The sequence below is a fragment of the Trichomycterus rosablanca genome, chromosome 27 (genome assembly GCF_030014385.1).
Source record: "Trichomycterus rosablanca isolate fTriRos1 chromosome 27, fTriRos1.hap1, whole genome shotgun sequence".
Taxonomy (NCBI): domain Eukaryota; kingdom Metazoa; phylum Chordata; class Actinopteri; order Siluriformes; family Trichomycteridae; genus Trichomycterus; species Trichomycterus rosablanca.
In genome coordinates, this window is record NC_086014.1 from 1,047,501 (window position 1) to 1,068,932 (window position 21,432).

The following is a 21,432-nucleotide window of genomic DNA, read 5'->3' on the forward strand; positions in this document are numbered from 1 at the left end:
CCCTGGTCCTGGTCCTGGTCCTGGTCCTGGAGGGATGCTGTTTGGTTTCAATATGTACTTGTATAGAGCTGAAATGACAATAAAGCCTCTGTTGAACTCAGAAGACTAAATTAGAAGGATTAGTGTCCAAATATTTTGTACAGTTTGATTTTATCGTGTCTGAGTTAGTCTGGGTTGCTAACACTGACCCAAACAGGACAGACACACGACGTTACATGACATCTACAAGCTTCATACTCCATGATCTACATGATCCTTCTGGTCTGCACACCTAAATGGCACAGCCATTTTTAATCGAGCTTGAGACCAGCACTGCACCAACAAGTGCACCCCCCCGCAATGGCTAGACTCTTCGGCCAGACGCCTACATTAGCCATTATCATGTCAGTGCAGACGCACGAACAGCCAACAGCACCACTTAGATTCAAACCCCATTTTGAAAGTGAAAAGACAAAGTGGAAGGACAAAGGATAAAACTAATGAACTGTAATATTTACAGACAGTCTACACAATGCCGGCTCCTTTTAAATTCATTTTAAAAGGCTTTTTAGGCTTAAAATAATTCACTAAAGTGCTAAAATTGGCCGCCAATGCTTTTTCCAACACAGCATCGCAATGAGCCAGAATGCGGGACTAATGGTTACCTGAGTCCTGTCAGAAAGGAAAAACCGTGAGCGAGAAACAGCTCATGTAATGCCTGCTGACACGGCAAGCGCTCCTGACCGCAGGAGAGAATGAAAATGGACGTGCGAGACAAGCAGGTGTTCCCACTCCAGACAGGACACGGACAAAAGTGCTTTTTAGATTTTCAATGACCGTGTTCGAGACATAACAACACAGTCTCTGTGCCTGCAGAGTTTTTTGTGCTGCAAGCTAAATCAGACACTGATTACATAAAAATTCCACTTAATCTTATTTTTGACATGGCTGCTCAGGTGCGCTACTTACTGCTCGAGGTTCAGCTTATTAAAGATCTCCACGGTGCTCTCCAGAACCTTGTCCACATAATCCACGCGGTCAGGGTAGCACTTCATCGCCAGGTTGATGAGGGACACCTGCAGTGAAACCACGTCCTCCGAAGGCATGTCCTGGCGAGACTGAAATTAACGAACACAACCCTGATTGCGCGGCGGGTTTAAGATGGTTTCTGACTGCTGCCCTGATTTTATTTAACATACACACATCAATCTGCTGCCTTTGATAAGTGCCAGGCTAGCAGCAAGAACATATGATGCCTGTACTGAAAACACTAATGTAGGTTTATACTAAGAAAGAAATCTACATTAGATGGCTGGAAACTCATTCAGTGTTGGATCCTGTTGAGATCAGGGCTACAGGTCAATCTGAGCAACAATTTTAGTTTGGCCCTTGCTGTGTGCGCTGTTATGCCTTCATGTGCCTTTATTGTCAACTTCGTGTTGAAACAAAGTCAAAAGCACAATTTTCTTGGATTTCACCATATGCTGTAGCATAAAATTTTATTTAGCTGGAACCTGGGAGCCCAAAGGATCAAAAACAATCCCAGAACTTTCTCATTCCTCCTCCTCCTGTCGCACTCGCCTGCCAAACCCAGATTTATTTATCAGCTCTTTAGACAGCCAAGCATTTTTTGTTTGTTACTCCAGAGACAGTTCTGCTCTAAAGTGTGGTATATCAGCTCGTCTGAAGCTCGGCATTGGGCATGGTGATCTTAGGCTTGTGTGTGAATGCTCTGCCAATTCATTTAGCTCCCAATAAACAGTTCCTGAGCGGCCGCTTAGAGAAGAACTTAGAGAAAAGTTTATTTGGTGAGTTACACACTAGACTAAGTTTCTTTAAGCTTGCATGGCTACTGCTGTTGGATTAAGATGCTTCCGGTTCAATTGACAAAAAAAAATCTGACATAGAAACGTGACCTTGTGGCCGAGTTCTTTTTTTAAAGGACAGAATAGTATCTTAAGGAAATACTGTGACAATATTCATCAAAACAAGTTATACAATACATTCCTTGTGATTGCGACAAGGGCCAGTTGGTCAGCACTGTGCAGAAATAACATGTGGAACTGAGTGTTCCTATTCTAACTGTTTGTTAGAATGTGACAAACAATCCAACACTAAAGATGTTTGGATATTTGGCTTTAATTTGAGGCTTTAACCCCCACGCCAGGACGAAGCTGAAATGTCGGCATACCTGAATAACTGTGGCGACTTGCTGCGAGAAAATGTCAAACAGTTTAATTTCAGCAGGGATGCCGGGTCCATCTTCTCTGTGGGCAAACAGAGCCAACCTGGAGAAACGAACAGACTGTTAACAACCCTGACAGAGCAAGATAATAACAGGCAGTTTAAAATGTGAAAGCATGCAGGTGGGTGTGTGTGTGTGTGTTACCGGTCAATCAGGGCTATAATGATGTTCTTGACATTGACATGCTGGTGCAGCTCAGCACAGGCTCGGAGGAACAGGTTCAGTGTTTGGAGGTGAAACTCATCCGGAAAGACCTGCAGAGAGGAATTAGTGCAGATGTAACACACATGTACACGAGTGCACACACGTGCGCACATACACACACACACACGCGCATCTCCTTGCCCGTTTGTCTTAACCACTTAAGGCACAAAAGTCTTTTTTTGTGGCTGGTGCCCGAAAGCCCGGCGTGAGGCTGGAGTGTGGCCGACCGCCTGAAGCAATTACAGAGAGCACGAATGGGGAAATTAGAGTGAAATGAAGCGGCAGACTGAAGCGAGATGTTCTTTACCTGTATAATGCACTCCATGAGGTACTCCTGCGCCAGAGGATCTCTGCAGTTCACCACCTGCTCCAAGACTCCGGGTAGCACAGTCTGAGAAGAGCAGATCAAATCCAGCCGTTCAATTACTCCAATTGCTATAGAATAAAAAAGGGCTGAAGGACTGCTGAAGTATTAGCGCATTGCTGAGATTTGCCCGCTTGAAGAAGGTAAAACTATTACTTCATATGCAAACCCTATACCGAGGGAAATTAGGGCAGTAGTAATAGGGCACCCGCACCCTATAGTTAGACATAGCCGATCATGTCTGTGTAGATGATGACCGCTTGATAGCACTGCTGATTTGAACCCCAGATGAACACCCTAAACGAATGACACCACACTATCATGAAATATCTCTTTAACCTTTTCCAGCAATGAGATCTCATTCACCTAGTCTGTCTGCTAGTCCATTTACTCAAGTGCATTAATGTTCAATGTATATAGAGAATATTAATGTAAAGCATCAAAGTTCCCATGCTTTGGTAAACACATCCGTTATGATCTATGGAAAGACACCAAACTGTAGCCTGCAGCTGTTTTTGAAATTGTTTAAATAAAAAGGAAGTGGAATTGTTAGTAATCAGGAGCTGTTATATTTTTATTAGTTTTATTACTAAAGAGTCTGTGCCCCCGTGGTTGTGTATTTCTGACTCCATCTGGCAGTTTGAACACCACTGATCTACATAAAAACCCCGAAGAAAACTGTTTCAAATAACTCCACACAATGCCTAAAGAGCTAAATTTATTCATCATGGTGAAATGTGCTGAAAATTGGCCACTTTATTCAGACAAACGCTCTCAATCACAGACTGTTCAAAAATCTTCTCTCATGATCTGCAAATAAAAAGGAGGAAATGACATTCCCTGTTGACCCCTGTGCTGCTGAATGGTGACAGCTGAAGCTTTATTTCAAACGGAGGTGAGTGAACTGTCTGATCTGGAGGAGGAAGACTGGGGGGAAGTTAAGCTACTGATGCTGTGACCTATGCTAAAAATGTTTTGTTTTTGTTTTTTATACGAGCTAAATTACACAAGTAAAACACATTTTAATAGCCGCAATTAAAACAAACTGGATTTTCAAATGAATTGTGAAAAAAGGGCCGCTGAGACAAATGCTGTTTCATGTCTGTATTGTCACTGTATGTTTTTTTCTCTTTTTCTACAATTTTCTCCATAATTTAGTCGTATCCAATTACCCTGATTGCGTTACGATAGATACCGAAAACAAGTATCTAAGGGTGGGGGGGCTGAAGGTGAATGTGTAATACAGGGATTTAAAAGCAAACATTAAGATGCCGTGTTGAAGAATTTGAGCAAGTACAAGGTTTGCAGAACACAACACAGAACAATCCACTCAAGGTTAAGAGATTTACCGAGGACAATCAGGTCACCAGTGCTAAAGGAAAGGAATGTACTTCGTGTAAGATTATGAAAGCTTTATTAATCGAGCAATTCTGAAGTCTTGTTCACATAAAGAGCTGAACTATTTAGCTTTGGTTGAACATATTAAAACAGTTTCTTAGAAAGAACCTCAAAGACAAAGAGCAAGAACGGTGTGTTCAGTAAGCTCTCAAGAATGTATCTGCAGGTCTGTCTGTTAAACTTCAGTCATTAAAAGCTGTGGAAGTGTTTCTTAAAAACATTCAAAAAGAGCAAAGCCTCTCCTGAAGCACTGAGGAACTACAACTGCTCACAAGAACAAAAATAGTTGTAAAAAGTGATAAGCGTCATTTAGTAATGTGTAGACCCAGCTTTATTTACCTGATGATAATAAATCAAACTGAATTATTTCGATCTATAACGGGCTCCTGATGTTTTGTGTAGTTACACTACAGTGGCAGGTTGGTGGACACAGAACCATCAAAACCGTGACCATTATTTTTACTTCTATTTATGCGTGTTCCCCTTTTTCTCCCAATCTAGTCATATCCAGTTCCCCAGTTGTATCTCCTCTACCGGCGCACATCCCCACACCTAACACACGGTCCCTGCGACACATGCGCAGGTTCCAACCGCTTCTTTCACTTGTGCACGCGGGGATCGTTATTGCAAACGGAGGGTCACGCACTGCTCCCCATTATCCATTAGAGGCCACGATAGCAGCCGTGACAGGAAATCCCTTCCACCCAACAAGTTTGAAAGCATTTACACTAGTCCCCCAGCACTGAGGTCCAGGTTCGAATCTCAGCAGTGCTACCAAGACTGGCACTCTGTCCGGGGAGTACATGCGCTTAGTATTTCTGGGAAACCGGACCCACAATGACCTGACCAGGATAAAGCTGAATAATCTAGCTGTCTGAGAAGTCCAATGTGCTTCTGCCTCTTCACATCATTAACAAATGTGTGTGATTCTTGAGTAACCTGTGCATCGTCGTGTGTACACAGTCTGATCCCGACAATTTTGGAAAACAAAAAACAAAAGTCCATTTTTTTATTAAGAACAGAATTAATTTTATGCAGTTTATCAGTCATTTATTGAGCTGACTTGTTGCCACAGCAGCACGACAAGCTTAAAAGGAGTGTCTACATACTTTTGGTAACTTAAGGCATCTGGCTTGGTCGTTAAATGCTAGTAAAGACGTACACTGATCACAGGTAGGTGTGAGATTTGGTTCGAGTGCACCAAAGGTAAAAATGTACCTGTTTGTATTTGTCCACGTTGACGCCCTCCAGCTGACTGAGCCGGACCAGGTTGGTACCGACGAGGATTCGGAGCTCCTGCCTCTCCTTCTCTCTCTTCTCGCGGTCTCGACTGTGTCCCTGGTGCTGCATTCGCACCCACAGCTTATTCATCTCGGCGAAGTTCAGCAGGACGAAATCGATCGAGTCGTTGATGTCGCCGGTCATCTCCTCTCTGAAAAAAATAGAAGAAAGAAAGAAGCGAGGTTTGTCATTTGGAGCTCAGTGGGTCACTCGGGTTAGTGTGAAAATGATCATTATCAGGACTGGCACAGAAGAAAAGGGGTTTAAGGGTTTGTGCTGTTTCGTTCTCCAAAGCCCCAATCGAGTTCTTTATTAGAGCGAAATAATCAGACAAATGGAATTACTGATTTCATTTAAATGTTTTTTGGCACAAATAGCACAATTCTGTTAAAAACACTTCAATATTACACAACAGAAGGTAGAAAGTGTATTTTTCTTTTATTTCAGCTGGTTCTGGTTCATATAGCAGACCAGTAATACTGCCAAATATACTCTTCTTTTTAATAGGGACACAAATTAACTGATAATTGACAAGCAACAGTCTAGCATCAAAATAAAAAACACATCAACACGTCTTTACACTTCAATTACTGAAAAACAGCTTAACGTAGTGAAGGTGGAATTGACGTAAAAAACAGTATGATGAACCAGGTCAGCTTTAAAACTGAAGCTGGTAGCAAAGAAGCGCTAACCAAACATGCCAATCATGATTAATACAGATTTAGCAGGTATATTAAAACTCTTTCTGACATTATTAGTGTAGTTAAACATTCATACCGGAGCATAATGCAAAATATGTACATTATTTGTACAGAGATCCATGTGTGCAGATTTCAAAAACAGCTCCCGTTTGTTATTGTTATGTTTAATAGTTTTGTTCTTCTTGATTATAATGATATAAATACATAAAAAAATTCAGATTAGAACAGCAGTAATGTTTCTAAACCAACTGCCACATGCACACTGAGAGTGGGTAAGAGTGAGTCTTAAATCAGCAGTCTGAGCTGTTGGAAACTAATTAAAATGACATTTTGTACAGCCAGCAACAATAACTCAGAATTCAGTTAATGAGTTAATTATTGGCACCTCTGGTGGTTTAACAATGCAAAGCACTTATCAGACCCTTGGCTTTTTTATAGATCAGTTTTCATTCTGTGGTTTATTGTGTGGCTGCAAAAGCGTCAGTAAGCTTGGACGTGTGACCACCTTTATTTCTGCTCGTCCGTTTGTCCGTGTTCATGTTTCTTTTAAAACATTAAATGATTAAACCGTTTTTTGTGCCTGATGCTCCAGCAGTTCAAACCCACAATCCTCTGGTCCTAACTGGCTCCTTATGTTGCCTAGAAACGTGACATAGGAAGGAGCTCATTGTCGAAGCTCTTTAATAGCTGATACACGCTGTTCATTGTTAATCAACCTGACATTAACATACTCCTGCAGCTGTTTGTAATGTAGTCACTGCAGACAGATTTAAGCCTTTTTTATTTATTTATTTAGTTGTTTTACGCAGTGCTTACACCTTGGTTATATTCACGGCAGGAAGGGTAGATCATTCTCACGTCAGTCTGTCATCCTTCACAAGTGATTTTGTCAGTCTTTGTTATTGCTGTGAGTTTAATAGAAACAGGTTTTCTGCAGGTATCACAGAGTTGATACTCTTACAAGATGTGAATGCGTTAATCACATGTGTCCAATGCAGCATCTGGTACAGACCACCTGATCAGATTGATTCTCTGGTTAAGTTTTTAATTGGTGTAAAATGTCATCATGATAATTTATTTTCACTCTGTGCATTTTATTCTAATTGCTACATATTAATAAAGCTATATAAGAGATATAAGTGGTTTGGCGTCTGATGGGGGAAGTTTAAAGTCTGTTGTTTGTTCTCCAGCTGTGTTTCTTGCTAATCAATCTTCCTTTTCATTACCAGGAATGCCGTAGTGTCCCGGAATCCAGCAGAATCTAGTGTCGTAGTTCATACATCATTCACTACCTCATTCACGGCCATGAAAATCACATTATGGACCGGGAAATGAGCCTTTTCCTGTGAAATACGCAATTTGCAAGGAAATTCAAAGGTTTGTGTTAGCGATTTAAGGTTTTTATTCACGCGGCGTATAAAATATGAGGCGCAATATGAGGCATCCTGCCAATCCTATGGTAATTAAGTTAATGTATGTGGTGTCGCCAGTCGTGTGCTGACAATGTTTGATGTGTGTGTTCACGTATTGAGAGCATTTTGTCCCTTTGGTGATTCCATCATCAATTTAAAAAGTGTGCTTCTCTACACACGTGATCGTCTCAAAACAACTCACATCACAACATGCGTAATCCATTCTTTAAAAGAAACGTTGGACTCTGACTGCGCCGGTCCAGGTAACATTTACGTTGCCCGCTGTGGTTGGGAATTTGAAGACTACGTTAACACTCCATGTTAACACTGATTAATTTCTTCTCTTTTCCAGCTCACACGCTGAGCAGAGGTTCCCCATCTGCTGGACTCAAATTACTCCACAAAATCATTAAGACTGATTCGGTAATTACAGCAGGCAGTTAGTCGCTTGCTCAAGCATATTCGCTGAAATTAGAAATTAGCGTTCGTAGGCACTTCAAGCTGAAGGACTTTTCCACAGTTTTAACTTTACAGCAGTGGATTTAATTCTGCTCACAGGACAGGTGTCATTTCTTACAGAAAGAGCTCAGACTGAGATGAATAGAAGAATTAAGGTGCTCAGAATGATAAAAACTACGTTTTTTAGCTCTGTTTAGTCATTAGACGGTCCAGATGTCAGCAGCGGTATTAGGATGTGCATGAAATCAAGCATACTGAAGAGCTCTGTGGCATTCAGTAATCGTCTGCCCCGCTTTACACAAGAGCTGCCCTGGTCAACTCTAAGTGCTGTTATTATGGTGTGGGACAACATTAGTTCCTTAGCTACACAAGAGTAGACCACTCAAGCTCACACAATGAGGCCGCATATAAAAATAATTACGTAAGATATAATATATTGGTTTTTTTGTGTTTTTGCTGTGTTTATGTCCATGTTTATTCGGTCTCTTTTTGCTCTTAGCTTAAACCGGCTGTACAGAACTTAGAAACATTGATGGAGATGAAGTGCTGGACAGCTTTTGATTACTTGGATTCGTTTTTAACCAGCAGTCAAAAATATGAGACTGATTGACAGAAGGAACTGGAAAAGATCTTCATATATAAAAATTTAGTTCTGGCAAAGACGTTATATCTGAAGCCCAGGTAACCAAACTGGGTTCCTTCCCACTACCCAAAAACAAGAAGTGGATTAGATCCTATAAATCGCCCCTAGGTTTAATTGAGCGCAGACGCCCTCAGAAAAATTAGAATTCTTTTTCGGCATAGCCCCGAGACCCCCTTGCACGTCCAGAAGTTGTTGGTTGATGAACAGGTTGTGAGTCCCTGCTCTAAACTCTGGGTTGTGACCCTTGGGTGGGTCGTGAGCCAAAAAAATGGGTTGCAGAGAAAAATAATAATAATTAAATAAACAAATTTTAACAGGCACAAACACAAAGTGAACTTGTACATGAACGCCCCCTTGTGGAGGTTTTACGTTACATATTGTAAACCACAGTGGGACCAGATTGGTAACGTTTCCTCAATGAAGTATAATTAATTTTTGTGTTTTGTTGTGATGCATGGTTTGTGTTGCCTGGGTCACGGTGCAGTGGCAGGACTTACTCGGCCTGTTCTCCATCATCAGGCAGGATGTTGCGCGTGCACTGCAGCAGGTAGTTCCTGAGGAACAGTCCTCTCAGAGGGTGCTGGACCCCACGACACATCTCCACCAGGTCCTTCAGAATATCCTTCCTGGACTGAGGGAACGAGCGCACGTACACCACGCCCACCGTTATCAACAGGTACCTAGAACAGGAGAAGAGGACGTGTTACAGAGCTGACCGATGTGGGACTGAAGGGCGGAGGCGCAGATGGACGGTGTTTTCCGACAAATAAGATACCCGGAACGGTGAAATGTAAACTACGTGGGGTATTTACATTACAGAGCCGGGGGCACTGGGGCTTTTAGTGCAGGGAGACTAGATGAGTTTTCGATAAGTCGGTCTCTGAACAGAGATGAGTATGGAAAACTACAAATCTGTACGCTCAGCTTCCTTAATGTCTCTGTGTCCACGTTCTGAAACGGATGGCTCTTTGTCCAGTACAACAAACACTATGTGGACATCTGACCATAATAGCCCCCGTGCCTCCCTGTCTATTTAGTTTAGTAACACAAATAGAAGCAAAACATTCAATTCCAAAACTAATGTCTCCGTTCTAATGCTTAAAACATTCTATTATATTTAACTCTCAGGGTTTTATTCTGGTCAGGGTTGCGGTGGGACCGGTTCCAGCGGGAAACACTGGGTGCAATGCAGCGATACCCCAGACAGAACCTTTTAGCTGCTGTTTAAAGGTCACCACAGCATTTCATTCGTCTTTATCTTCTCCTCTATGGTTCTATCTCGTCTCCTGTTCAGCCCAACAGTAGCATCGTTTCCACCGTCGCCCTGCCGGTCATGGGCAACCTTCCCTATTTATCTGGGCTTGAGACCCGGACCTGAGAGTGCACCCCCTGTTAACATCTACAGTCTCTAATTAGAACCACATAAACAGTTATTACCCAATAGTAACAATAGTAGTGTTTAAGAGTAAACAGAGCCTGGTAGCTCTGCAGAGGATCACTTGTCGTACTTACAGTCTAGGGATGATGTTCCCAGCGTACTGAACGAGCTCATAGAGGTCGGCCACTTTGCGTCCTTTGGCGAACTCGTCGGTCAGGTAGACCTCCAGGTAGTGCAGCTCATCTGAAATGGCCATGTCTGTACAGAGAGAGGAGGAAGATACCACACAGATATCAGACTAAATAAACAGTGGGTACAATACTGAGCTAGTTAGCAAGCTAATGGAACATGACAGCCATGGATATTAACTTGCAGAAGCATTTGATTTGATTTATTGGTGTCGGCATGGCAATAAATAAATAGGCAGTATTATGTGTATTGAATGACTTACAGAGTTCGTAGTAGCTTTTGGGTGAAAGCATGGACGTTCTCAGTTCCCCCAGCATGTTTGAGGCATGTTTCAGGGCGTCCATCAGCTTGTTCTTGTCCTGCAAGGTTGCAAAAACAGAAGTCAAAGATCGAGCTCTGAAAGTAATTAGCTGAGCAGCAAATGAAGAACGGTGGGATCATATTAAGAAAGTAATTTATGAGTGATTACTGAACGGTCTGTGCCATTAAAATTCTGACCAATAACCACGTGAGGGTTATACAATCACAGTGATGCATTCTCATTACGTCCCATTACTTATAAATGACTTTTCATTGAAAGCCCGTACAGGCTATTAAAGAATGAAATGAACAGACCGCGTCGCTCCTATGAAATGTCTTATGATGCTTGGATAATTCTGGCATCCGCAGGAGGTCATTTGCTTTTTAGGCAAAGTAACATTTAAACTTCATTACAATCATTTAATGGTAAATTCTGGTTACAGGTGGTACAGCGAAACTTCTACTGACTTGTGAAGCATCTCACAGCCTGCACAAACGCAGCATTAACAAGACAGCGTGTCACCTAGATCATGAACACTGAAAAAAAGAATCTGCTTTAAAGTCACCTGCTGTGAACTGTACAGTGAAGAAGCCGTGTGACCCAAACACCTTCACCTGGTCATTTTCACATAATTTAAGATGATTATGCTTCCAAAAAGTGCCCTGACAAAGGATTATATCCACAGCTTCATTCCGGTCAGGGTCGCGGCAGGTCCGATTTCACTGGAATACACTGGGCGCAAGGCAGGAAAACCTTGTACAGGGCATCAATCCATCACAGGGCTTCACCCACTTCATTTCAATAATTTCCTTCGGGATAAATAAAGTATCTATCTATCCATCCATACATCTATCCCTTAACAGACACAACCTATAAAGTCTGTGTAGTAGCCTGGTTCACCTCTAGAGCTTTATCCATAACTGAGCGTCATTTATTGAAAAAAAGACAGATTTCCTTCCTAAGCACAAAGAATTAAAAACGTACATTCAAAACTATCAAAGCTGTTCTGAAGTCCAAGGCTTTTAGACATATTCTTCAAAGGCTTTCTGAAATAACTTTAAATGAACTGATCCTGCTGTAGCTGCCAGTGTTGCCCTCTTTCCCTGATGTTTCGGTTTAATGTGAAAGTCGTACAGCAAATGAAGTCAACAGAAGGTTTAGACGAACCGACTCACCAGACACCGTTTCATTTGGAAGGACTGCACTTTGACGGCCTGGACGGCCTCATCCAGCAACTTCTCCTGCTCATCCTGGGGTGACTGCTGAGTGGTCGGCTAGGAAAGAGAGGAGAGGAGAGACGGTCAGTGCACACGAGTTGAAATAGGGAGTTAAACTGAGTAAATAAATGTAAAATGCTGTACATGCATTAATACAGAATATGCATAATAATTTTGGTTTAAATGAATGTTATACCCAGTTATTTACTTTAAATACTTTGTGACTTTCACAACCATTGATCAGCTTTTACTGACGTCAATCTAATACTACGTAATAAGTAAAGTTCTGCTTGTCCTGTCTATTCTCTGTGAGTCGTTATTTGGATTTACATTTACAGCATTTAGCAGTCACTTATCCACAAGTGTGACCAAATACAATTTGAGCAACTGAGGGTTAAGGGTCTTGCCCAACAGTGGCAACAACCGTGGCAACCTTCTGCTTCCTAGTTCAGTACTTTAACCGCTGAGCTACCACTGCCCTATGGATAGCAACCTGAGTAAAATTTATAGTTTAGGAATTTATTTACCAGTGCAGTATTACTGTTTTGCCTATTCTGCCAGTCTCTGCAAATCACATATGCAGTATTAGGACATTTCGCTGTATAACACTTGAATTTAAGAGATGTATTTAAGCCCAGAAGTTCACATAAAACATAAATAGGTAAAATTTTGTGTGTGTTATTAATTAGAGTAGGGTTCACAAGCTTTTATTGCAAATGAAGCATAGGGCTGCCTTATGGGTGGCACGGTGGCTCACAGCAAGAAGGTCCGGGTCCTTTCTGTGTGGTGTTTGCATGTTCTCCCCGTGTCTGTGTGGGTTTCCTCCAGGAACTCTGGTTTCTTCCCACAGTACAAAGACGTGCGGGTGAGGTGAAGTGGAGATACTAACTCGTCCATGACTGTGTTGATATTAAACCTGAACTTGTGTAATCAGTAACTACCTGTCCTGTCATGAATGTAAACAAAGTGTGTGGAGCAGCTGGAGCCTAAAGGTTAAGGTACTGGACTAGTAATCAAAAGGTCGCTGGTTCAAGCCCCATCACTGCCAGGTTGCCACTGTTGGGCCCTTGAGCAAGGCCCTTAACCCTCAATTGCTTGGACTGTCACACTACTGTAAGTCACTTTGGATAAAAGCGTTTGCTAAATGCCGAAAATGTAAATGTAAAACATGACGCTAAATTCCTAATAAATAAATAAATGCTATATAAAATATTTCTGCCTGATGAATGAGACATGACAGTTAGCCACTGCAGCACTGACAGTTATGTAGCTTAGCTTCAATTAGCCAGTATGTTGATACGTTCTCACCTGCTTATTATATTTAATTATATTTAACACACAGTTACGCTGCATTCCGATGTAAATAAAACTATGATTTAATTGTATTTATTGCAGTGCATGTTAATCCAGTACTGACAGATAAAGACTGTTTACAGCTACATATGTACAATGCTAACATCGTTATGCTAGCATATTAGCCAGAGGTAGCACAGTGCAAAAAAAGCACAACAGAACATCCTCACAGAAAGTGCAAATACACAGAGAATCACCTAATAACTCAATATGTCCTAAATATGAATGAGTGAATGAGAATAAGAGATATTAATGTAGGTAAACAGAGGGAGTGTTCGCTTAGCTGCTCAGGCCGTTAACCGCTGCCTGCTGACCGGGGTGAGGAAGCGAGCTAACGTTAGCACAACCGCGGCTGACATGTTTACTGTGTTTACTGTGTTCCGTTCAGCAGAGTTATGCAGTTTAATTGGGTAAAATCACAGTAACAGCGCGTTTACTCACCATGATGAATGAGTGAATAACAGGAATCACCCAACACTCCTCAAACTCCGCTCTGTCATGTGACCGATACAGACCCGTTCAGTCAGCAAGCCAGGAGCCCGCTGATTGGATGAACCGTCTCTGCTATCAGGGATCTGATTGGCTACATAGTGTAACCTAAGACTGATGGACTGACTAATAATAATAATAATAATCATCATCATCATAATAATGATAATGATAATGATGATGATAATGATAATGATAATGATAATAATGACGATAATCATAATCATAATAATCATAATCATAATCATAATCATAATCATAATCATAATCATAATAATAATCATAATAATCATAATCACAATAATCATAATCACAATAATCATAATCATAATAATAATAATCATAATCATAATAATAATCATAATAATCATAATAATAATCATAATAATCATAATAATCATAATAATCATAATAGTAATCATAATAGTAATCATAATAATAATAATAATAATAATAATAATAATGTTTTTTATTAATAATGAATAAATACTATTGTAATATTATTGTTTGAATTTTTTTTTTTAATTATTATTTTCATTGTAGTTACAGTATATAGCATATTGTAATTATACTATTAAAAGTAATAGTAATTTGTTGTTGTTATTTTATTAATATTATTATACAATTATATATTCTTTATACATATATACTGTTGGGCCCTTGAGCAAGGCCCTTAACCCTCAATTGCTTAGATTGTATACTGTAAGTCGCTTTGGATAAAAGCGTCTGCTAAATGCCGAAAATGTAAATATATACGGTCCGGGTCCTTTCTGTGTGGAGTTTGCATGTTCTCCCCGTGTCTGTGTGGTTTCCTCCGGGTACTCCGGTTTCCTCCCACAGTCCAAAGACGTGCAAGTGTGAGGTCTGAATTGTCCCTGACTGTGTTTGACATTAAACTTGTGAACTGATGAATCTTGTGTAACCAGTAACTACTATTTCTGTCATAAATGTAACCAAAGTGTAAAAAACACGATGTTAAGGCACCCAGGTGGTGCAGCGGGATATTCCGCTAGCATACCAACGCCGAGATTCTGAACTCCTCGGTTCGAAACTCCGCGTTGCCACCGGTCGGCTGGGCACCATCTGGCGGGCACAATTGGCAGTACATGCAGCAGATACTGATTGGCCACCGTATCTGCTAGGGCGGGACAACCGGACTATGTGTGGGTGGGTGGGTCTTCATACGCTGTGTAAGGACCCTGATTGGTGGAAGAGACGCCTGTGCAGAATGCAGGGGTGAGAAGAGGAGGCCTGTACACGTGTTGGAAGAGGCGTGTACAGCGACGTGCTCTCCTCGGATGCAATCTGGTATCTCTCAGCAGCAGAAGACAAAATGAGTTGCTAAATCGGGAGAAAAGGCATTAAAAAAGAAAAAAAAACACATATTATTACATATTATAATTATTACTTTTCATTTACGGCATTTAGCAGACGCTTTTATCCAAACGACTTACAGTTGTGACAGTATACAATTTAAGCAATTGAGGGTCAAGGGGCCAACAGTGGCAACCTGGCAGTGGTGGGGTTTGAACCAGTGACCTTCTGATTACTGGACCAGTACCTTAACCACTAGGCTACAGCTGCCCTGCCAATTATTATTACTATTACTATTATTATTATTATTATTATTATTATTATTATTATTATTATTATTATTATTATTATTATTATTATTATTATTATTATTATTATCATTACTACAATTGCATATTATAATGTATTATAAGCCTAATGTATTTGCACACATACAAAATTTAATATTTATAAATACACATATGTATTTATAAATGTACATTACTTATGCCGAGTGTAATTTTTTAACTTTTTTATTTTTAAGAGTGTAAATAATTGTTTGTGATTTTTACTGCTACTATTGTTTCTCTACTGCTGCTACTACCTCTACTGGAGAGATACCATACAAAATCTCATTGTTTCTGTGTATAGTGACGATAAAGATTCTATTCTATTCTAATCTATTCTATTCTATTCTAATCATACACTACCCAAATAAATCGAGAAATCCCTTTAAAATAAAAACACAGTGCCTACGTCATTGGTCAGTTCGAGCTCCACCAATCAGAGAGAGAGGGCGTGGTCTTGCAGCCAAATTTCCCGCGAAAACATCTGTGTTGAAGTTCTTCGGTGTGAGCGGCGGTTTTAACACAGTCAGGATGGACCGGGAACTCTTTCGAAAACTTGCGTCTAAAATGGGAATAACATCAGATAAAGTTCTGAGGTATTAAATTATAATACTGTGTAGATTTATTCTGACATTTAAGATAAAAGGGAAATGTACACCGAACCCACCCGTTTTGCCTCCTTTGTTTTGATTGGTTACTAGTCTGTGTGGCTTGTTCTGATTGGACAAGTGCTTGTCAGTATTACAGAGTAGCCAATCGCAGGAATCCGTCACTACAAGCCCAGCCTACAGAACCAGAACTCCGGTGTTTTCTAAATAAATGTCAGGAAAATAAAAACTACTGTTCGGTAATGAAGTGAATTATTCTCTGTGTTGTGTTACAGCCAGGCGGATGAGTACATGCGGTTATCTCAGGTGAGATGTACCAGTCTCGGTAGTGCCACAGCCACCAGTAAAGCCATTATTTGTCTGGAACTGGCAGCAATAGCCATGAAGCTTCCTGTGGACAAGGTGAGTCAGAAGATCTGATATTTATATAAACAGTACTGAAATAGTATTTTAGGTTAAGGGCCTTGCTCAAGGGCCCAACAGTGGCAACCTAACAGTGGTGGGGCTTGAACCAGCCACCTTTCGATTACTAGTCCAGTACCAAAACCACTAGGCTACAACGACCTGTAAATATTTATCACAAAGACAATGCCAAGTGGTTCAGACATGTCTGATTTTTAGAAGAATCACAAATGTAAACATGTAGGAACATTTGTGCCATATCTCATTGTTTTCCTCACACAAGAATAATATTTGTAGAAGGGCGACTGACCTTGTCACGGCACCACAAAGGTCACTTTGGTTCTTCATCATAATTTAACATCATTCCCTAGCACATAAAGAGGAGTGCCTGTGTATAGTGACAATAAAGATTCTATTCTTCTTATTGGTGGAACCACATGTAAACTGATGGACACGTTTTGTTTATTAATTAATATGACTTTAAAGCATGTTTAATTATTTTAGAAAACTACTGTCCATATCCATATGTAAATACTAACAATAATACATAAACACTCCAGTTCATTGGGAACACCTTTTTATCAAGTGCATCTCATTTGTCACTGTGCAGAATCTGGACACAGTACGTCTGTTCAATTAGATTTTATTTTGAACTGAATCATAATGTAGGAGTTCGCCATTAAACTATCGGGACTGAATAAGAAGATCTATCAGAGCAGTTTGAAGTCTATGGAGTGCATGCTGGGATTGCAGAGCAGTCTGGGACTGAGAGATCTGGCAGTGCAGTACGGCTGCATGGAGGCAGTAAATGCGGCGTCTCAGATCCTTGAACGGTAAGCACGGCTTGATGGATAATTCAGCTATCAGGTTGGGTCTGTTTTCAAACTGTTTCCTTCTATAGAATAAGAATGTGCAAATGAGTGCTGCTTTGTTTTCACTTTACAATTAATCGGGCGACACATTTTAGTCAAAGCTGTTTGCTGATTGGCTAGAAAGAAACAGTAGTGTTTTGTTTAAATTCCTTCATCTACCCACAATGACTTCTGTTTTACCTGCAGACCTGAACTGTGTTAGTAAAGTTTAACAAACATACTATTTGATGTCTGCCCCCAGGATCACATTGCTTCCACATGAATTTGCTTATATTTAAACCTCAAACCAGCATTTATTAAGTAGACCACAAGCTGGTTCTCAGCATCACAAACCAGGCTCGTAGTTTAAAAGCACCTACTCCAGTTTAGAAAAGAAGCAGAAATGTTTAAACATATAACCTTGTTAAAGTGTCACAGCAAGTAGGTCGGTCTAATGTGACAAAAGAGGATCTTCCATTTGCACACATGCAGGACCTATGGCTGTTCTACTACAGACATGCATGTTATTATTCCTGGAATATTTATGCACAAGTTTATAGATTTTGCACTTAAGCACTAAGGTTAAAGTAGAAAGTGAATAAGGAAAATGGCACTAACATCTTGCTTTTGTATTGTAGGTATGAGAGCAGTCTACCTGCAGCTCAGCGACAAGATCTTGATTTGTCGAAACCTCTCTTTACCACTGCTGCTCTGTTCACCGCATGCAAGTGAGTTTTCTTGTATAGGTTTTATATACACTCATATGCAACAGTACTGCACTAATCAAGTCCAAGTGTGTCTAATCTACTTGAACCTACATACATACAATGTAATTGGATTAATTGCTTGATTGAGTCACTACAAGACAATTACACAGATGTATGTCTTGTTTTTTTTTTGTCTTATGTTAAATTTAGTTTAAATATCTGAATGAGTTGAACATGTGAAATAACAGAAGCAATCAGGAGGGGCACAGACATGTCTGACGTTTGTTTTGAAGGTGCATGAAAATCCGAGTTGACAAGAAACTGGCATCCTCCTCCGGAACAAAGAAGTCCGTGTTCGACAGGCTGTGCGCTCAGCTTCAGAAGTTCGGCCAGGAGATTTGCAGTGAGTGTGAATAAGAACCTTTAAAAAAAAAATTTAAGAGAGCGGCTTTCCAGCAGGCAGGGTACAAACTGAGGGTGGTTCATAAAGTGCTAGAATTCAAATGAACTTGCGTCATGAGATGTGTACTGTGGTTGGTATTGACGCACAACAGTTCGATATGGTGCTAAGAATAGCCACTGTAGCTGAGCGTTCGAATACATTTATTCTAATTAAACTGTTTATATCTATGTATTAAGGCATTTGCGTGCACACACTTACTCATTTTTTGCCAATGCTTTTGTCCTGGTCAGGGTCATGGTGGATCTGGTCACCCCAGAAACACTGAGCACAATGCAGGAATACACCTGGACATAGCCTGTCATGTCTGTGTAGGTGTCTGAGAGCACAGTTTATATTCCCCCTATGCAATTTGCATGTAGTTTTAAACCACAGAGGAAAGACAACAAGTACACACGCCTGAAACCATAAAGAAACTCTTACACAAGACAACAGAAGAACCGTTTTAACCGACCTTGCAGCCATAAAAAATAAAATTGAAAATATAAAGTCAAGATAAAATAGACAGAAACATGATACCTGTTTTGCCATTAAATGACACGTGTTAAATATGGCATTATACGTTTAAGACACACCTTTAACCGTCAATTTTAAAACAGATTGGCTACAAGTGGTTTACTTTAATCCGACTGAGTATCTGATGCCTGTCTGATTATTGACATTATTAGTAGGCTGCATGTAAACAAAACTACAGAGGCCGACAGTTCGATTAGAGCCTATCGTAACGAAGTGCAGATCCTGGACCTTTGTGGTTATTTTTGTAAACTCATGAACACATGGCTGTTAGTGCAGCACACTCACTTGAAATTTGCAGGCACATTCACAAATCTTTCTATTAGATGAGGCTGCTTCTGTGAAGGGACAAGTCAAAACCGTACAGAAGAGACAGAAGACGCTCACTGAGACCCTGCAGGAGAAAGCGGAAGGTGAGAACAAAGCTTACTAATTTACCCCAAAAACGTTCTAAATTCTGCATGGTAATTAATGGTAAAAAAAATCAAACCCACTATAAAAAGTTTCCAGCACTAATGAGATCTCGAGTTTGAATCCCAGCCGGTGCTATCGACCTTGCTGGCTATCCAAAAGGCATGATTGGCCTTGCCTGGGTGGGGAGGGGGTTTGTTAAATCTGTTAAATTTATACAAAAATAACAGCCCTCTGCTGTCCAGTTAAAGTAACTACATTAGTGATGGATAATTTGTGTAGTGCTTAGGGTCGCACCCTGTGCAACTCACCATCACTGCTGAAAAGATACAGCGGATGACTGCACACTTTATTGGAAGGGAAGCATGATGGTGTCAACTCTTCTTGGCCATCGTGGGGGGTTCTGAAAGTGGTTAGAATGTACTACCACCATATTTGGTGGGGATGGGTGGTGCATATTGTTTTGTATCTAATGATTTTTTATAAATCCACATGTTCAGAACTAAAGGAGAGGAGAATAGTAGTGACATTCTCCTTCTAGGAGAAAAATTTGGCTTGGACCAGTTTGGTACCCATGACACATTAAAAAAAGAACTAAATGACTAAAAACCTTCACAAAAATCAGAGAAACCTGAAGATTATGTACTACCGTACAGCACAATGCTTCATTCTGGTTTCTTGAATGTTTAAAGGTGCAGTTTTGTTTCTAAAGTGAGTATCCATGAATGAATGTACCTTTAGAAATTGACTGAATTAAACTGAGAACAAAGATCCTCAGAGAAAGGAAGGATCCCGGCTCGTCCCTGCTCTGTAGCGCAACACAGAATTCAGTGGTATGAGGTGGTAAATTGAAAGCACGTTTTTTTTTCGTTTCTGTTTTCAGATGATGGCTTGCCAATGTCTCCTAAGCAACAGCGAGAGCTGGCACAGAGGGATGAGGAGTGCGAGGAGGATACCAAGCAAAATTACGAGGAGTGGAAGAGAAAAATACTGGAGAATGCGCTTAAGGCAAAGGGAAATAGTTCATAGCTGCATATGATAGCAGTATTTTAGTTTTATTTATTTATTTCGTTTTTTTCCTTTAACCATTTTTAGTGTTTTTGAATGAAAGTTAATTAGTGACGAGGCTTATTTTACATTCTGCAGTAAGAACCAGAGCATGAAAGCCCTTATTGTGGCATTGTTCTTGTTCTTAAAAAGACTGAGCTGCTTTTAATCATGTAATTTCATTCGACCATCATAGTCACTCAGTCTGTCGTTATAAATGTGAAGATTTCTTTTCAATTTAAAGGCTTTTTTAATTATCTCAGATCACATGAACAGTTAAGGGACACAAACTAAACGTGTGTATTATTTCTAAGCTCAATCCTGTAGCAATTGTGTTCACGTGCTGTCATTAATAAAGATGAAACTGATGTTTTCTTGTTGTTTTTTTAACCAAAACATGAACATGATCTATAGCCCAGTAATTCCAGAAAAAACATACCCACTGTGACCTTGACCAAGATAAAGCTGTGATACAACATGCCCATGAAATGAATGATTTGTAAGATGCTTTTAACTGATTGACTTAAGAGGCTCGAGTTTAAGATGCATTTACATCATACATTTACATTTTCAGCACTAGTACAGTGACTGTATACAGTCTGAGCAATTGAGGGTTAAGGGCCTTGCTCAAGGGCCCAACCTGGCAGTGGGGGGGCTTGAACCAGCGACCTTCTGATTACTAGTTCAGTACCTTAACCGCTAGGCTACAACTGCCCTTGCTTTATGGATCTGGCTTGTTGGTTTCCCACTACAAGAGAAGCCACTGGTACTGTAGTAGAGTTCTGCACCAATTACACTGTGCATTCTTGTTTTTAAACTACATTCAGTAATTGTACCCCTAGAAGTGTACCTCTATGGTCTGAACAGGCCCCTTCAGTGTATATTGTGTATTGTAGATAAACTGGGGCATGTTTCTGTTATTTTTACAGTTTTTACTGTTATTATAATTGAGGTGTAGGTTTAAACTAATTTGAGGCTGCTCAGGCAGTGGTAGCTCATTGCTTAAGGTACTGGCCTAGTAATCAAAAGGTTGCTGGTACAATCCCCACTACTAGACCCCTGAGCAAGGCTCTTAATGTGATCCTGAAAGTGGCCAAAACGCCTCGTGTTGGATGAATACCAGGCACGGCCAACTGGGAGGAGGCCCTGTGGGGGACCCAGGACCCACTTGTCTGGGAAC

General features: G+C 40.5%; 2 protein-coding genes across 7 annotated transcripts in view; one reads left to right on the top strand and one right to left on the bottom strand.

Annotated features, from left to right (window-relative positions):
* The window catches only part of vps35 (VPS35 retromer complex component), a 54,294-nt gene that overhangs the window by 30,656 nt on the left and 2,206 nt on the right, over positions 1-21,432 (bottom strand). For 5 of the 6 annotated variants that reach the window (XR_010007823.1, XR_010007822.1, XR_010007824.1 and 2 more), the window contains 11 exons: positions 15,663-15,815; positions 13,566-13,707; positions 11,730-11,828; positions 10,516-10,612; positions 10,199-10,322; positions 9,184-9,366; positions 5,409-5,622; positions 2,736-2,819; positions 2,369-2,478; positions 2,171-2,267; positions 949-1,097 (listed from right to left, as the gene is read on the bottom strand). Coding sequence is in view for 3 of the 6 variants with exons in the window: in XM_062989957.1 (XP_062846027.1) it covers positions 949-1,097; positions 2,171-2,267; positions 2,369-2,478; positions 2,736-2,819; positions 5,409-5,622; positions 9,184-9,366; positions 10,199-10,322; positions 10,516-10,612; positions 11,730-11,828; positions 13,566-13,568 (1,160 nt within the window). In the remaining 3 variants the exon portion in view is untranslated. Of the gene's footprint in view, positions 1-948; positions 1,098-2,170; positions 2,268-2,368; positions 2,479-2,735; positions 2,820-5,408; positions 5,623-9,183; positions 9,367-10,198; positions 10,323-10,515; positions 10,613-11,729; positions 11,829-13,565; positions 13,708-15,662; positions 15,816-15,920; positions 16,024-21,432 lie in introns of those variants that run through there. The other variant, XM_062989958.1, reaches the window with a different exon arrangement.
* orc6 (origin recognition complex, subunit 6) lies at positions 15,779-20,620 on the top strand. The gene is made up of 7 exons (XM_062989960.1): positions 15,779-15,849; positions 16,137-16,263; positions 16,933-17,096; positions 17,753-17,842; positions 18,115-18,224; positions 19,121-19,207; positions 20,089-20,620. The coding sequence occupies exons 1-7, from the start codon at positions 15,785-15,787 to the stop codon at positions 20,232-20,234; spliced, it is 789 nt and encodes a 262-aa protein (XP_062846030.1). The 5' UTR covers positions 15,779-15,784; the 3' UTR covers positions 20,235-20,620.

Coding starts and splice junctions, on each gene's coding strand:
- orc6 (XM_062989960.1), top strand. CDS start 15,785: ATGGACCGGGAACTCTTTCGAAAACTTGCGTCTAAAATGGGAATAACA. Junction 15,850..16,136: donor ACATCAGATAAAGTTCTGAG/GTATTAAATTAT, acceptor GTTGTGTTACAG/CCAGGCGGATGAGTACATGC. Junction 17,843..18,114: donor GCTCTGTTCACCGCATGCAA/GTGAGTTTTCTT, acceptor TTTGTTTTGAAG/GTGCATGAAAATCCGAGTTG.